This window comes from Chrysemys picta, chromosome 1 (assembly GCF_011386835.1).
Source record: "Chrysemys picta bellii isolate R12L10 chromosome 1, ASM1138683v2, whole genome shotgun sequence".
NCBI classification, from domain to species: Eukaryota; Metazoa; Chordata; order Testudines; family Emydidae; genus Chrysemys; species Chrysemys picta.
In genome coordinates, this window is record NC_088791.1 from 310,190,377 (window position 1) to 310,209,245 (window position 18,869).

Below are 18,869 nucleotides of genomic sequence, written 5' to 3' on the forward strand. Positions count from 1 at the left end.
GTTGCCGGCACCAATCAGGCTACTGAAGACGTCTTCCTGGGGGGGGGATTCAAAGATGATTGATGGGTGGTCTTAGTTGTCCTGACAGGATACTCAGTGGATTTTAAGATACCGCCACAGAGTGAAAGGTTCACTCGCCCACTAGTAAAGTGGATGGTGCTAGGACAGGCCTTGCAACTGCTCAAACATCAAGGTATATATCTCACTAGAACCTGAGCGAGAATGTTTTTCAGGAATTTACTGGCGCTTGCATTCCCAAAGAAGTCTGGCTGGTACTTGATCTTAAGTAGCTCTATTTGGTGCTTCAAGATGGAAATGATCCAATTAGTCATCACAGCAGTGGAGGCAAAAGATTAGATTATATCTAATTGATCTGAGGAAAAGAATGCTTATTTCCACATTCCTGATGTATGAATTATATCTGTGGCTTTTTCTGAATCAAGAGTTCTTTTTGCCATATTGCCTTTAATTTGGCTTCAGTTTCTGTTGTTTTCCCAAAAATCATCATGATGGTGGTAGCATCTGGCAGCTCTTTGCATCCTGCTCTGTATCACAGACTAGAGGCTCTTCATCCAATTTAAGTGTCTATGGTCCTGATAGCTCATAATTTTTTAAAGAGCCAGTTGACCTTTTCTCCTCTTAATGCTCAGCCCCCATCACTGTCTAAGTTGGTCTAATTTATTACATTCTGATTAGTCCTACTTATAAGTTCAGTGCTGATTCTAAGTTCTTATATGTGCATAGCCCATGCTGAGTTTTGGCCCCTCATCAGAAAAAAAATCTTGGTATTACCATTATAAATCACCTTTCTGTATGGGGAACCTATCAGAGGTTTTATTCATGGTTAGTCCATTTATTAGTATTAGATGTTCAAGTTACTTAAATTAGACAGAAGATGGGCTGCTGTGGAGGAAAGAAGATTTGGAATTTAAAAACAAAACAAAACCTTAAAAGCCTTATAACCCTTCTATAACCTAGGTTATCTGGAGAAAGGTAACTAACAGGTGAGACCAAAATATTTTGTCACTGTTTCACAAAGTGTAATTTAATAGAATATACATTTATCATAGTATATTTTTTCCCTTTAAAAATTAGTTTGTATTTTGTTTTCTGTAGAAAATAGATGCACAAGCTATTGAAGAATTCTATGGGTTGACATCAGACATTTCGAAGAACTCTGAGTCTGGTTACATTCTCTTCTATCAGTCTCGGGATTGAATGGGAACTGTGGTGAAGAGAGATTTTATGCCTCGTTTCTTCTCTGGCTATGTTGGAATGGAGCAAGCACTGATTTAAAAAAAGGAATGCAGGGAGCTCCAGGGACAGTAGCGCAGTTTGCACACAACAAAGCAAAGTTTGGATTTTTTTTTTAAACCCTTCATATCAAGTTCATTTTATTTGCTCAGGTATCATGCTGACTACACAATTTTACTACAACTGCTAGGAGAAAAGAGAGATACCAGCCACTCTTGCAGGAGCAACCTTCCAACAGTTAACACATTTTTTTTTTTTTAAGTCCTGAGTCAGAGCCCTTAAAATCAATGGAAAGACTCCGATTGATTTCATTGGGGTTTGGTTCAGGGCTAATTGCAACAATCTGGCAGTGCAATAGAAGCAATATAAATCTGGTATTTTATACTGATTTCTTATTTGAAAAGACAGAATTCTTTGTGCAGTAATTTGTCTGTATTCAATTCTGAAAGAATATGGTGGGCAGGGTTTTTTTTTGTTTGTTTTTCCTGGGTTCTTTCATATATAAACAAGAAATATACTTGGGACAACACAGTTGCCTTCTTGACGTAACAGATTAACTGAAAAGATAAACTAGTGTCAGGGAGGCCAAGTATGTTTTGCTTCTCTGAAGAAGCTTACATTATAGTAATATATACCTATACTGTCGGGAACAATCAGTAAAAATTATGGCTTTTAATCTCCCTATGGAGAAAGATGGGGTTATTAATAATAGTTTATTTTTATTTATGAATTACTATAACTATTAGGGTCCTATGTATTGTCTTTGAGTATAACCAATCTTGAACATAATTTTATATATTAATTTGAATTAGATTTACTTATTCCATTTAAGTGGGGTTTTTTTAGGAAAAACAAATTCTAAATAAAATGCATAAAATGTCTTCTAAAAATTGGTAATACAGAAGGGGTATTTTCTCTTTCAGGAGGAACTGGTATCTGGCTTAATGTTTTACATTGTTTAATTATTAAATTAAAATTTGAATCTGTTTTTACTCTGATGAAAAAGCCAAGCTGTAAAATGTTTCCTGTAACTGTCTGAATGATGATTGTAAGAATGCTTATCGTAATGAAATGGTGGTGGTGTACCCCAATTCTTACTGTTCTTTATTCATTAAGGGTCCATACGCTAAATAATTTGTTAGAAAAACCTGGATCAAAATAAACAGTTTTCAAAATATCATTTCCTCCTCAGAAAATTGATCCATTCAGACTCCCAACAGCCTGGGTGACTTTCAAAAAACTCTCCAAATATGAAATGAAGTTGATAATAAATGAAATAATCTAGGAATGTAAAGGGAAATCAGTGTTTTGAGATTTTTTTCAAGTCCTATGAGGTGAAATTTTCTGAAATTAAAGTTTACCTTGCTTTGGGTTTATGAAACAGCATTAAGATTTAAATAATAGCACCACCAAGTAATAGATGTAATAAGAAATATGTGAAATGTTGTGATTTGATATTTTTCCATGCATCAGTTTGTTGTCTGACAGTGGCTGAATGTAATTTCTGGAAAATGATGGAATACATATTTCAGATTATGGCTATCAGGTCTTGGATGTCCTTGTCATCCCATTTCAGATGGTGATTTTTACTTTATTGTAATTTTCTAAGATTATTTTATTGATATTGTTGAAACCTTTAAAAAGAATGTCTGCTGCTATAACTAATATATTTACTTACCTGTATTTTTAACTCAGGAAAAGACTTCACCTATTCATTCAGTTGAACAAATTTTGAACAGGGTCACTAAGTAAATTGGGCTATTTAACAAATATGAAAGAAAATTCTTGTCATATTATAACAGATTGCTTTTATAAATGCAGTTTCTGAAGCCTTGGCTTGGCTGAAATTCTTTTCTATAAATTATGTAGCTTGGCTAAACTACCAGAATGCAAAGAAAAGCATAACATATTTTGGGAGAGGCATAAAAATATAATGGATTGGATATTTTTAAGGGCTTATACCAAATTATGTTAGAACCTAAATCTGTTTTTCTAGGTTTCAGTGGGAAAAGAGTGAGGGGTGAATCAGTTGGACCATAGTTCATGTCAGAAAGATGAAGTCCCTTGCATTAAATGTACAGCTTTGTAAAACCATTGTCACATTAGTTTTTGTTAACTGATGAATGTTTGCTCAGTCATTTTACAGTTTTAAAAAATGTATGTAGTTAAAAGCCAAGCTTAGTTGCTAAACACATTGTAATACGGTAACAAAATTTAAAGCATTTTTGTTTTACTGGTACCACAGGATATTTTGCTTTACTCCTGCGACATATTTTTATAAAATGGTGATTTATTTTGGATAGGGTTTTTTGAGATTGTGGTTCCAAATGATGGATTTAATTTCACTTCTAGTGCAGCTGAAAAATGTAAGTAAATTCTTGATAAAATCAATACCAGAAACTACAGGCAGAGGAAATACAAAATGTAACTGAACAATATAAAAAGCATTATAGGATTACCTCTTGATTGTAATTGCAATGGGGAGTGTGAGAAGAATCTTCACTTGTAAATGGTGGAAATGATTTCTGTGTAACTATGTAAATGTTAATTGGGATGACAGGTCCCCTATTTTGTATATTGGAGCAAAAACTTCTATTAAATAATAAAATATGTTCTCTGAACGTAAGTACTGTATTCTTTGTATAGCCCTACTGTTGAGTCACATGGTCTCTGGTGCTTTTGTAAAGTTCTTGAAACTTGTAAAAATGTCTAGAATTTCCTGCTTTAAGGAAGCAGCCATGAGCCATAGAGGAGAGAGTAAGGTATTTACACTGTAGTGGTCTTAGCAATGAGGTCCTATACTTAGCTTACAGGATAAAGCCTGACTTCTGAGGCCTTCGGCTTCCTCCTTGGTGCCCGACCCCAAAACCTGCCTCCCTTTCAGTCAGGTTCCCCTTCCCTTGGGATCCGCCAATGATTGCTCCAGGAGCAGAAAATAAATAAAAACCAAAACTGTTCTTATGATCACCCTCTCCTTCTGTAGCTGTGATCACTGAACACTCTCTCTTTACCTTTATCGTTGCAGAATTATTTACTGTATTATACTGACCCTTCAACCAGCCCTTAAATGTTTTGTCCAGGCTTCCTAATTCTTTTAGGATCAAGACTCAGGCTATCAGTTTAAGCAGTAATTCCTTTAACAAGGTACGTTTTAAAATCATCTTTGATGTTACTTACCTTTAGAGCTCTTTATTTAAACGAAACCGGTTTCTAGATGTGTGTACATTTGGTGTGTGTATGTGTACAAACACTGAATCCAGCCAGGCCTAAAGGCTGCCAGATGTGCATGTGTGTATGTCAAATCCGGCAAGGTAATGAAAATATTCCGGGTAGAATTACAACACCGGTCACACCTGAGTGCCTTTTGGACCTGCACACGGGTGCCAGATATGCGAGCGGGTATGAGTATTTAATGAAGTTGTGTGTATTGAGAGTGTATGTGTGTATTTGTCAGAAAACAGAAAAAGGGGGAGGAAAGAAGAGAGAGAAAAAAATATTACTACTTGGTGTTAGCACCCCTTATGGGAGAAGAGGATGACTATACCCTCCTGGACCTTGAAATAAAGCTTTCGAGCTTCAGGGTTTAAAATAGCACCTCAAGCCCACTAATACAGGGACGCCAAATATGTTACCCTAACATTGAGATGCCAATTATGTTACTTACAAATTTGTCTAATTTAACCAAAGGGTAACAAGGTTGTGGCCCGCCCTAAAGGAATTGCCAGGGGTTACCAGGGAACTTGTCTGTGACCCACTGAGGGCACCCCAGAGCACGTTAGTCTTGCTAACCCCTGAAAGGACACGGATACAGCCTTCGGCTCACGGATAGACGCACAAGCAGTAATTCTTTGAAAACAAAAGAATTTTTTATTTAAAAAAAAAGTGGTTACATTGTATTTAATAAATCAAGAAAGAATATATAGAACATAGTAAAATGCAATAGAATTACATTTAAAGGATTGTATAGTTAAAGTGGCACAACAAAATAAAGGACACAGACTGCATAAGATATCTAATACATACAGAAAATGCAGTAGTTTCAATGTAACTTGCATATAAAGAGCCCGTATACACAAAGGCTTTTAGTCTGTTACAATCTAACCCCGTACTTAATACATTGTGGCATACGTAGTCTCTATATATACATATGAGAAACCATCATCATTTTCACAGACTAAAATAAAACATTTACTTTAACATTAACATTAACACTAAAACTAAACATTTAATATCCTGTAAGTGCTGGCCAAGCAGTTGCAAAACAGGTAGGGGAGATCTTACTCAAGATGCAGGCATCCAGTTTTATTTACAGACAGACCCATACACTCTTAAATAATAGGTAGAAAAGATCAGACTTACACTTCTGTTCAAATTCCCTCTGTACCGTCTAATTTGGTCCTTCTGATCTGTCTAATCTCTGGATTGTTGCTTCCACAGCTGCAGTCTCTTCGAGCTGTGATGTAGTGGCCATTGCTGCTGGCAAGGTAGCTGAGGTGTCTCGCTACTCCTGCTCTTCTAGAAACCCCAAAAACCCATTACAGTCTCAGCCTGCTGGCTGTCAGCCTTATATACTGGTTGCTCTCTCAAGATCAGCTCCTCTCAGCCAATCAGCTTCTAGCTTTCTAGCTCCTCCCCTGATGTCATACTTATTTTAGACATAGAGTTCCTCCCCCTGATGCCATCTTGGGTAAAAGCTCCTCCCTCTAACCTGAGCCCCTTCCTGCACCCCAACTCTCTGCCCCAGGCTCAGCCCAGAGCCCCCTCCCATATCCCAACCCCCTGCCTGGTGAAAGTGAGTGAGGGTGGGGGAGAGAGTGAGCGACAGAGAGATAGAGTGACCAGGGCGGGGCCTCTGAGAATGGGCAGGGAAGGGGGCGGGGCAAGGGTGTTTAGGTTTGTGTGATTAGACAGTTGGCAACCCTAGTACAGACCCATGGGGGACACCACTACCGCTCTCCAGTCTGAAAACTGACCATTTATTCCTACCCTTTGTTTCTGATCTTTTACCAATCCATGAGAGGACCTTCCCTCTTATCCCATGACAGTTAGGGGGCTTGTTCCTTCATCCTCTCACTTCCCTGGTCCTTCTCGCATGAACAGAGAGCAACTTACATTTCAGGTGCACAAAACACGCTGGTGGACAGTCTCAGCAGATTATGTGTGGGAGATGCACAATTCAATCCCTAACAAAATCTTCACTCAGTATTCTTGAGACCTGTTAAGGGCTTGCTTGAAATAGCCCTTGATTGACTCTTGGGTGGCCGCGCAGCTTAGAGGAAACACAGCTGGTAAGTGAATACATTGATTTTTGTGAAACTCAGAAATTACCTTAGGAATGAATTTTGAACTGAGATGAAGGAAAAACTTCTCTTTGTGAAATGTGGTGTGTGGTGGGTTGGCCATGAGTGCTCCAAATTCTGGTTTCTGGCTGATGTAATGGCAATCAGGAAGGCGACCTTCATAGTCAGGTGGGACATTGAGCATGTGGCAAGAAGCTCAAAGGAAGGTCTGGTAAGTATTGAAAGTACAAGATTGAAATCCCATTATGGTGTTGTCTTCATTACTGGTGCGAACGTCCTCGTCATATCCTTTAAGAATATGGTAGTTCTTAGATGAGTAAAAACAGAAGAGTCTTCTGTTGGAGGGTGGAATGAATGGATAGCTGCTAAGTGGACTCATGACGAGCTAACAGAAGGGTCTGACATCTTGAGGGTGAGGAGGTAGTCTACAAAGGCAGGAATACCTGCTCTTTTTGGGAATACAACTGTTTTCTGTTGTGCCCTGTAGAGAAATGTCTCCCTCTAGCTAGATAGCATATTTTGATGGAGTCTGATGGAGTGCGAACGGAAGAATCCTGTACTGAATGTAATGATCTGCCGTGAATCTCAGGAAATGTCTGTTGTCAGGATGGATGTCCACATGAAAGTAAGTATCCTGCATACTGAGAGCCATAAACTACATGCCTCTTTCTAGGGAAGGAATGATGACTGCCAGAGTGACCATGCAGAAGAAATGGTCGAGATGACAGAGGTCCAGGATCAGTTGCCACCCGTGTTTCTTTGGGGACTAGGAAATAAGTGGAATAGAACCCTGCTCCCTGGGAACAGGTTCTATCTCTCCCCTCAGCAGTAGGGAGTCCACTTCTAGGATGAGGATACTGTTGTGAGAGTGATCCCTGAAGGGGGGTCAGAGTGGGGGATGTGGACCAGGAAGCATTTTGAACTCAATCATATAGCTATGTCCAATGACATCAAGGACCCAACTTGTACATTATCGCACTCCAAGCTGGCAAGAAGAGTGCTAGGTACCCGCTGAAGGGGGTGGGCCAGGAGCACAGCATGAGTAATGGTGGTTGGCAGCTCTGAGTGTATTCAGAAATAGCACTTCTCAGATAATTGAGTGTGAGATGCAGAAGATTGTGATGACAATGAACTGGAGGGACAGGGTCACTGGGTCCTCTGCTGTTTGCGAGGGGGCTCATAGGACCGTGGTTGGAATAATTGGGGAGTTTTGAACCACTGGGTCGAAGGTGGACAGTAGAGTTTGTGCTTGGTTGCCAGTTTGTAGGTGCCCAGCGACCAGAGGGTGGCTCTAGAGTACTTGAGGGAGTGAAGGGAGTCATCAGTCTTCTGATTGTACTCGTCGAAGGGAAGATCTTCTATGGTGGTCTGGACTTCCTTCAGAAAGCCAGAGGAATGTAAACAGGATTCTCTGCACTTGACGACCCAGTAGCCATTGTATGCAAAGAGGTGTCCACTGTGTCAACCACGGCCTGAAGCTTTGTCCTTGACACCTGTTTCCCTTTCTCTAGGATAGCCTGAAATTGGGCCTGATCCTGCTGGGGGAGCTTGTTAGTGAAATCCATGAGTTTACTGTAGGTAAGGAAATTATATTTCGTGAACAGAGCCACGTAGTTCGAAATATGAAATTGCAGGCTGGCAGAAGAAAAGACCTTGCAGTCCAAAAAGTCCAGGTGCTTTGCCCTCCTTATCTGCCAGGGTGGGTTGGGTCTGTTCAGTTGCTGCTTGAATAACAAGAGAGTTGGGTGGAGGGTTGGAGAAAAGAAACTCAGAACCCTTCAAAAAGCAACAAAGAGTCCTGTGGCACCTTATAAACTAACAGACGTATTGGAGCATAAGCTTTCGTGGTGAATACCCACTTCGTCAGACGCACGGCTACCCCTCTGATACTCGGATCCCTTCAGAGGCACATAGTACCGCTTTCCCACCATTTTGGGGGTAGGTTTGTAGGTGGCCAAAGTGTGCTGAACAGTCCCAGCTGGTTGAATGATGACCTCATCAATTGGTAAAGCCACCCTGGCTGGTACCAAAATGTGTAAGATGTCGAGCAGTTGCTGCTGTTTATCTTGCACTTCCTCCAGTGGGATGTTGAGGGCCCTGGCCACCCTACGAAGCAGTTCCTGAAATTGTCAGAAGTCATCTGGGGGTGAGGGTGGAGCTGAAGACACTGGGGCATCCAGGGAAGAAGAGGAGAATCGCTCCAGATCCAGTGATACCATTGGAGTCGGGTTCAGTGGTGTGTCATCTAATGGCATATCCGAACACCTGCTGGATGACCATTGGAGAAGGAGAGAAAAGAGGTCCCTCACGGGCAGAATGTGAAGGTTCTGATGGTGGGTACTGCAGCCATGAACCCCAGTACAGCTATCCTAGTGGTTCCATTGGATGTTTAGGAGGGCCCCACGGAGCTGGGTACCAAGGGTCCTGATACTGGGTAAATGGCAGACACTGCCATGGAGCCAATGGGGATTTGGGGTACTCCCACTGGAGGTATGGGAGGGTGGGCCTTGATCCCTGTCCAAATCTTTGAATCCGAGAAATCAGAAACTGGTTCAAATGGCAGTGCTGTTGGAACTGACAGACCTGTAGAAGGCTCCCAGAAGCAGGCGGGACCATGGCCCAAAGGAGGCAAGTCCATCATGTGGGCATGCACACTCTGAGGAGGCGATGGCACTGGAGGGCAAGAAGACCTCTCTTCAGCTAAAGCAAACAGTTCTTGCCATTCAGGGGCTGATCCAAGTCTCCCCAGCATCAGCGGCACACACTTTTCATCTGGAACCAGAGTCAGAGTGGGGGACTGCCATGGAACTGAAGGTTCCCTGGACCTCAGTGGTGCCAATCTGGAAGAAGTACGAGGTTTGGTGGATGGGACCAACAATCTGTGCAGTTTCTTGTCATGCTTGTGAGCCTTGGAACTCACCGCCTCTCCATGGCTGGAACTTGTGGATAGTGCAGTGTCCTTCTTGGAGGAAGACTTACTGCCATGCTGATGCGCATGCTTCCTTGCCTCAGAGCTAGGCCCCAACACGTGGTCCATAGCACTGGTACTAGCAGAACTAGACTGGAGCTCTGTGGTAGGACACATGTTCGTAGATTGCTCAGGCCAATATAGGGGGGTGGGAGGCTGGTTCCCCAGTCTGGATCTGACTGTAGCCTCATGGCAACCTCCATGATTTGCTTCCTGAGGCAAAGAGCCCAGCTTTCCCTTGTACAGGCAGCAAAGGAGAGACAGGTACTGCACCTAGATGTGACGTGTGTGTCCCCCAAGCAGTAAAGGCAGTGTTCGTGCTTGTCACTGACCAAGAACTTGTGAGGGCAGGAAACAAAGATCTTGAACCCTGGCATCTTCGGCATAATCCTATATCCAGGCCTGGGTAGTGGGAGGGCAGTTGACCGGTGAAAACAACACCCCAAAGTCCTCAAAATCCTAAAAAACACTACTGACACTAAAATGACTACAAAAACATTAACTATGTACAGGAATAAAAGTCTTTTTTTCCCCTCAGTCTGTAGACATGCATCACAAGAGACGAGAGAAATGAAGAGGCTCCGACTCAGACCATGAGGTGGTGAGAAGGAACTGAGGACATAGTTGGTCCGACCCACCCTTTATCACCTTGGACAAAACCATGCACGGACCAACGGACGCTACTACCTTCAAAAGCTCTGGCTCTGGACGCATGGCACATGCATATAACTCTTAGTGGAATACAATAGGGACCATCTAGAAGAATCCAAATATAAATACAGTGACTTAATAATTTTATGCTTCCATGAATAATGTGCTGTCTCCCATAAGGGCTGAATTTCCAAAACTGAGAATGTGAGCTACCAAAACACTGGTTTTAGCCAAATGTGGTAAATGTTTATAGCCCTCATTTCTAAGCTTTCAGTGTCCCAGCTAGTTATATTTTTAGAGAGAGAAGACTGCTCAAATCTTCCAGAAATAATGGGAAGCCTATCAAATCGAGGAGCCTTTTGTGGTCTCTGGTGTGGGCAATCTGTACCATTAACTTGTGTTCATGTGCCAAGATGCTCCACCAATGGACTATCCTAATATTAATGCCACTTTTTAAAAAAAAATCACATCAAAAAGCATCAAAAGAAATGGAATGATTTTTTCTTACTGAAGACTTTGGGAGAAAACATGTTCTTGATAACTATCATTTATAGGATATAGATATTAAGTCACTCTCACTGCACAATCCAATCTCAATTTTGGAAATTCTTTCCAGCAAAGGGAAAGTCTCTGAGAAAACAATTGGCTTACAAAGACCCCCCTGAAGGATGACAAAGTTGGACTTTACTACAGCGAGGTGGGGAATGATTTCCAGAACAGAGTTCTGAATAACCCAATCCTATGGCACTAGGATTATTATAAATCTCAGATGGTAAATCAGTTCAGAAAAAAAGCTGCCATGAATTTAGACAGCTGCCTCTCATCCCTGAATGAAGCATGCATGCCAGTAGCTCCACTGGAGTCAGATGAGTTGCACTCCTGTTTGAATTTGGCCTAAAGATATACGAATGCATATAAAAAGTTGTTGCATTTCTGTCTAGTTGTTTTGATTCCATTATTCATGCTGTAAATTGTTTTTGAACCATCTAAAGTAGAAATGGGATAAAAGCTTACACCTGTTTTTCTTCTATTCCATTAGTGTGCAGCAGGTGCCACTGATACCACCATTTAATGCATATTGTCCATCAGTGAATATGCCATTCTTTATATTGCACTCATTCATTGCTCTGCTTGGATCCTTAAGGTTTCTTATTGTGGCATGGTATTTGTGCATTTAGCAATTTTGCATGGGGGAAGGTTGTTTAATGTTATGAACAGCTCATCCAACAACTCTCTGACTTTCTGGGGTTTTCGAGAGACAAGATAGGTGAGGTAATATCTTTTATTGGTGAAAGAGACAAGCTTTTGAGCTACACAGACCTCTTCCTCAGGTCTTCTGGGGCTGTCAAAGTTGCTAATTATACTTACTATAATTAAGAAACTATATTTGTGCAGTATACTTTGCTAATAGAAGTTGAAATCTCCCTTGCATTGCAACACTTTAATACATTACTGCTGTTCCTCTTAAGAGCCAAACACTTCTATGCAAAAATCCAAGACCCATTTCTCCTTTTCAGCTGGACCATCACCCCCGACCCCAGAAATGTTTAGCTGACAGTATTTGTGCATTAACTGGGACCCCTTTGTTAACGTTCTCGTATGCATTGATCAATAGGATAACAAATAGAGAGGAACATTGGTTAAAGGCCTCTTTGAAATCTAAGTGACGGGCTTTAGCTGTCATTACTTAGAGCTTGCTGGAGCCATGCAATAGTCAAGACTTGTTACCTCAGATCCCTCCTCTTCTGGAATGCATTGTATCAGTGCACTGGGGTCCTAGTACTCTGATGGGGGAAGCACAGTGAGAGATTGGTGATATTAAGCAATAATTTATGGGTACAAATACCAATCATCAACTGAAATAGCCCCAGTTAGAGTTTAGTGCCTGTACCATAGAATCATAGAACTGGAAGGGACCTCGAGAGGTCATCTAGTCCAGTCCCCTGCATTCATGGCATGACTAAGTATTATCTGCCAGGACCCAATAAACTTTAACACCAGCTTCACATTTTTTTAGATGTAGCTTGCTGCTGGTGCTGTCTATGGCTTAAAGAATGCATTAAGCATAACCTAATGTTATTAGCAAGGGCCAGCCCCTCCCTCCCCCCCCCGACTTGTCATATCTAATAGATACATGGCAATTCAAAATATCAGTAGGAATAATTTCTTTAAGAAGAAGAGTGGGATCAACATCAGACCTACATTCCACCTCATGGACAGGATGCACAGAGGTTGAGCTGCTAATATGCCAAGGTACAGGTGGTGAGCACCTTCTGGTATGCAGTCAGTATTTATATAAATATTAATACTGACAACACCTCTGCTTTGCCCAGTGAGTTCTCTCAGGGTTTGGGCAGGGCTCCCAGGGTCAATATTAGATCCCTAATGTAATGTCCTGTCCCTCTAAGTGGTTGGGCACTCTGTGCTCAGTGCACAGCCTCACTTCTGTTTGTTATTCTGGCAACAAACAGGAACAAGGCACCACAGATGATAGGGGGGCTGATTTAAACATAGCTGTGTCTATCTCCACTGCTGGATCCAGATATACCGCCTCAAAATGAGGACAGTGCAAAAGTATAGTCAGTCTTGTATAGCACTTCTACACTACCCTGCTACAGCAACAACACTGTAATGGAAATTGAATGGATTTCTGCTCACAGGCTGTTAAAGTCAATGGCTGCACTATGCTGTGGAAGCACTAGGGTGGGTAGAGATGTCTCTTGGGGCTCTCATCACAGTGCCATGTCCAGATACATAACAGAGAGACAGCCTTAGTTCCACAGCTTGGTCAATACATAATTAGCAATAAAAACAATATTTAACTAATTAAAAAAAAACCCAAACACTCACCCAAACTGGTCACTTGGAAGTCTAAGAAATTCCCTCCCTACGTGATGATATCATGGATCATCTATTGCTGCATTGTTTGTTTCACAGATAGAAAAACTTTTGGTTTTAAACACAAAGGTATGGAAAACTCTCTAGTCTCAGTGCAGACTAATGTAGCTTTGGTATGCGCCACTTTACAAAGTTCCTTTGGCAGCCTGGATGTAGGAAAAAATGGGTAAATATGGCTTTGTCCTGCACAATGTGTTGCTTTTGGTAAACCAGTGACATTCCAGCTGACCTGCATAGGACAGATGATAATTTTCAGGGGCTGACTGGAGCTAACACTTAGAGCAGAGGTGGGCAAACTACGGACTGCGGGACACATCCAGCCCATGGGACCGTCCTGCCTGGCCCCTGAGCTCCCGGCCGGGGAGGCTAGCCCCCGGCCCCTCCCCCACTGTCCCCCATCCCCCACAGTGTCCATACTACTATTTTTATTTTAAGCAAGCTAGCTTGAGCTCTGCTCTTGCATCTCGCTCTCTGGGATGGAAGGCTCACTCCCAGCTGCAGTATAGACATAACTTGACTGAAATGGTGGATGGAAGGATTTAGTTCCATGTGATACTCCTGAGTTCCAGTCCAGTACCCTATATGTGGATCTTTAAGCAGAGTAAATTATTTCTATATTATTGTGAATAGCTGCTTTGGAGAATTAATTTCTGAGTTCTTCTAACTTTTTATGGTCTCGCCTAACCACCCAGGTCATTTGCAGTCTAAGCCCAGTAATGTCCATCATTCAGAAAAGTTCAAAAGCTGACAGAACAGGATAACATCTATTCAAACACAAACCTGTGTTAGTGTGGCACTAAAAATGATTAATTCCATTAATCCAAAACCCTAACATGAAGATCAAGAGCAACACCATACAAAAGGTGGGAGAGAAATTCAATATCTCTCTTAGTGAGTTGTTTAAAATGCTGATAACTTTTAACAGTCAATGGAATCACATAAAACTTCCATGAAAACTCACATTGGACTGGGAGTTCTGGAGGCTTGAGGAAAGTTAATTTTCCTTATAAATTCAAGGGGAAAAGATTCAACTTTGGTTGCTTTTGTCAAATCAATCTTAACTCTGAAGTAGTGACCAGTGCATCCATTATCTGAGTTGTTACAGAGAATTCTTTCCTGGGTGTCTGGCTGGTGAGTCTTGTCCAAATGCTCAGGGTTTAGCTGATCGCCATATTTGGGGTCAGGAAGGAATTTTCCTCCAGGGCAGATTGGCAGAGGCCCTGGGGGGTTTTCGCCTTCCCCTGCAGTGTGGGGCACGGGTCACTTGCTGGAGGATTCTCTGCACCTTGAAGTCTTTAAACCACGATTTGAGGACTTCAATAGCTCAGACATAGGTTAGGGGTTTGATACAGGAGTGGGTGAGTGAGATTCTGTGGCCTGCGTTGTGCAGGAGGTCAGACTAGATGATCATAATGGTCCTTTCTGACCTTAAAGTCTATGATTCTATGATTATAAACAAACTCATACTATACAAGAAAGTGTGTGTGTGTGTGTATATATATATAATATATAAAAAATTCCTGGGAATATATTTTTAGGAGTAAATTAAGAATGTTAGGAGAAATGTGCCTGTTTTGATATTATTTATTTATTCTATTTATTGTTGTTGTTGTTATTATTATGTTTCCTTGGTAAATATATGGTACCTGAGATACAAAGGTCCCACTTTCCATTATATGTAAATGACAATACTTTGCCTAAATAAAAAAAAATCTTTTCAGAAACTCTGTGTGAGTGTGTGTGAGAGAGAGTGAAAATCAAACATATTAATCATTTACTGTGATGACTGGTAAAGTGTAGTTTTGAACCTTAAAATGGTTAAGTAACTTCTACAGTAAAACACACTTTGGGTATAGTATGTAAATATTTTCCTTTTCCAATCTGTAGATCCTCTGCTCATTTGCAGAGACAGCTGCAAAAATAAAAACGAGTCCTAGTGATTTGTTACAGGATTAGAACTGGTAATTGAAGATGAACGCTTGCCACTGGCCGCAGTGTATGTACTCACTGTTATATAAACCGTGAAACGATGAATGTTGTCATTCCATATTACACAACATTGAGGCAAATCAAGACCTTATGAGACAAAACAGATGAATCCAAAATGATGATTACATGAAAAGGCACTGCATAATTTACCGTATGAGGTGAACTGTGAGCAAACGATAAAACTTTCAAGTAATGAAAACGAAAACAATCTAAACTACAGTTTTAGGATGTCTCTGTGACTATTGCATAAATATATATGGCTGGATATGTTACATTACACAATATTCAAATAGGATTTAAACCAGTCCTCTGAAGACAGAGATGTGAAAGATGAGGTGATTTAGAGTTGCATATAATTTCTTACTAGATATTTGATCAGTAGCCAAAATCTCACTAATGGCTATTTCAACTTCAGGGACGTGTTGTTTTTGGTTGAGGAAGCAAGTGCAATAAAGAGAAAAAGTAATTAAGTTCATGCAAGAGATCTAAGCTTTGAAAATAGGATGATACGAGCAGCTGTGGGGGAGGAGGAAATCTAATTCTGCTTGAAACATTGTCTTTCTGTGTCAAAAATTAAATCCTTCAATTTGCATGGGCAAACATTGACATTGCAAGAAGCAGCTTTGAAGAAGTTACAGCTGGTTTAGTAGGTGGCCTGCAGCATGCTGAACAACACTGGTCATTGCAAACATTTTACCCCACTGCTCTCTACACTGGCTTCCTGTAGAATACTGGAACGAGTCCAAGGTACTGATCTTGAACTTCAAAGCCCATAACAGAATGAGCTCAAGGTGTGTCCCTTTGTGCCTGGAACAGGGGACACTGTTTTGCTAAGAGAGCCTATACCTCTTATTCGTATGACACGAGTACCTGTAGCCCCCAGCTGAGATCAGGGCCCCATTGTGTGAGACAGGCCCTGAACTGAAGAGCTTCCACTCTAAACAGCTACAAGGATGGAAAAGAGGAAAAGAGAAATGAAAGGACTTGCCCAAGGTCAAACAGTAGGGCAGTGATATTGCTAGGAATAGAAGCAAGATCTCCTGACTCTCATGCTAGGTCCCTATTTGCTAGATAAGGGTTTCTCAGTCCGTGGGTTGGGACCCAAATTTGGGGTGCCAGAATGTTTCAAAGAGTCGCATGGCAGATCCTGGGGCTCTTGTCCCACTGGGCAGGTTGTGCTTGCTTGCCTGGTCGAGGCACTGCAACCTCTAGGGTCCCAGCGCCACTCAGATTTGGCCCTGCTGTCATGATGACAGGAGCCTGGGTAGGCCAAATTTTAGTGAGTGGCACTGCAACCTCATGAGCCAGGTCACAACTCCACTTACACAAACTTGGTCCAGTCAGGGAGGCAGGGTGATCCTGAATGGCACTGCAACCCTGGAGGTTGCAACGCCTGGAGCAGAGAGACAAGCCCAGACAGCTGCAGGAGCTGCCACTGTGGGGTGAGTGCCGGGCAGGATCCAAACTCCCGAGGGGCAGGATCCGACCAAAACCACCTCAGGGCAGGGCTGTAACCAGGGCAGGGCAAGCGGGGCCGCTGCTCAGGGCACAAAGCTGCAGGGGCAGCTCAGGCTGGCAACACCAGACAGCTCGGGCCAGCCCCATGTGGCAGGGCTCAGTCGGGTCAGCCCCACGTGGCAGGGTGGCAGGGCAGCGAGGCTCAAGGAGGCAGCACTACCTCCACCCCTTGACTCATCCAAGTGGGACATCCAGCCAAAAAATCAGGGGGGCCACTTGATTATGCATGTGCACACCCCTCCTCCCCAAACACATTGCTTCTGGTAAAGCGCACAAATATAGTCAACCGGACCAGATGGTATTCACCCAAGAGTTCTGAAGGAACTCAAATGTGAAATTGCAAGACTGCTAACTATAGTCTGTAACCTATCATTTAAATCAGCTTCTGTACCAAATGACTGGAGGATAGCTAATGTGATGCCGATTTTTAAAAAGGGCTCCAGAGGTGATCCCAGTAATTACAGTCTAGTAAGCCTGACTGCAGTACCAGTCAACCTGGTTGAAACTATAGTAAAGAACAAAATTGTCAGACACATATATGAACATAATTTGTTGAAGAGTCAACATGGTTTTTGTAAAGGAAAATCATACCTCACCAATCTACTAGAATTCTTTGAGGGGGTCAACAAGCATGTGGACAAGGGAGATGCAGTGGAAAAAGTGTATTTAGATTTTCAGAAAGCCTTTGACAAGGTCCCTCACCAAAGGCTCTTAAGCAAAGTAAGCAGTCATGGGATAAGAGGAAAGATTCTCTCATGGATTGGTATCTGGTTAAAAGATAGGAAACAGGGCAGGAATAAATGGTCAGTTTTCAGACTGGAGAGAGTTAAATAGTGTTTTCCCCCAGGGGGCTGTATTGGGACCATTCCTATTTAATATATTCATAAATGATCTGGAAAAAGGGGTAAACAGTGAGGTGGCAAAATTTGCAGATGATACAAAACTACTCAAGATAGTTAAGTCCCAGGCACACTGTGAAGAGCTACAAAAGGATCTCACAAAACTGGGTGACTGGGCAACAAAATGAAAACAGATGAAATTCAACGTTGATAAATGCAAAGTAATGCACATTGGAAAGCATAATCCCAACTATACATATAAAATGATGGGGTCTAAATTAGCTGTTACCACTCAAGAAAGAGATCTTGAGGTCATTGTGGATAGTTTTCTGAAAACATCCACTCAATGTGCAGCGGCAGTCAAAAAAGCGAACAGAATGTTGGGAATCATTAAGAAAGGGATATCTAATAAGACAGAAAATATCATATTGCCTCTATATAAATCCATGGTGCATCCACATCTTGAATACTGCATGCAGATGTGGTTGCCCCATCACAAAAAAGATAAATTGGACTTGGAAACGGTTCAGAAAAGGGCAACAAAAATGATTAGGGGTATGGAACGGCTGCCGTATGAAGAGAGATTAATAAGACTGGGACTTTTCATCTTGGAAAAGAGACAACTAAGGGGGGATATGATAGAAGTCTATAAAATCATGACTGGTGTGGAGAAAGTAAATAAGGAAGTGTTATTTACTTCTGTTCATAACACAAGAACTAGGAGGCCACCAAATGAAATTAATAGGCAGCAGGTTTAAAACAAAAAGAAGTATTTTTTCACACAATGCACAGTCAACCATTGGAACTCCTTGCCAGAAGATGTTGTGAAGGCCAAGACTATAACAGGGTTCAAAAAAGAATTAGATAAGTTCATGGAAGATAGGTCCATTAATGGCTATTAGTCAGGATGAGCAGAGACGGTGTCCCTATCCTCTGTTTGCCAGAACCTGGGAATGAGCGACAGGGAATGGATCACTTGATGATTCCCTGTTCTGTTCATTCCCTCTGGAGCACCTGGCATTGGCCACTGTCGGAAGACAGGATACTGGGCTAGATGGACCTTTGGATGGATCAGTATGGCTGTTCTTATGTTTTTAATATGCTTGCTTGCCCAAGGCGCTAAAATGACTAGTTACGGCTCTCCTGAGAACCCCCACCCTGCCAGACTATTTACTGGGTCGCGATAGGCCATAAACATTTGCAAAGGAGTCCTGAGCCCAAAAAAGGTTGAGAACCACTCTGCTAAATAATGCTGCCTCCTCTGAAACACTGTCCCATAAGCGCTAAGTACAAATGCAATTGTCTTCAAGTCGCAAAGTAAAACCCCTGTCTCTTTGTTGTCCTTTCCATGATAAATAATCCTACTGTTTTATATACCCCACTAATTCCATGTCCCTGGTAAGGAGGAGAGGCACAAAAAGAAAAAATCTTTACATGGGTAGTGTTAGTTTT

The 18,869-nt window shown here is 41.8% G+C and overlaps 1 protein-coding gene across 3 annotated transcripts in view; it reads left to right on the forward strand.

Annotated features, from left to right (window-relative positions):
• USP12 (ubiquitin specific peptidase 12) overlaps positions 1–3,875 on the forward strand; it is a 65,493-nt gene extending 61,618 nt beyond the window's left edge. For all 3 annotated transcript variants that reach the window (XM_024105381.3, XM_008168879.4, XM_065581395.1), the window contains one exon: positions 1,117–3,875. In XM_024105381.3, the coding sequence (XP_023961149.1) occupies positions 1,117–1,218 (102 nt within the window). In that variant the 3' untranslated portion in view covers positions 1,219–3,875. The remainder of the gene's footprint in view (positions 1–1,116) is intronic.
• Positions 3,876–18,869: the final 14,994 nt, after the last annotated feature.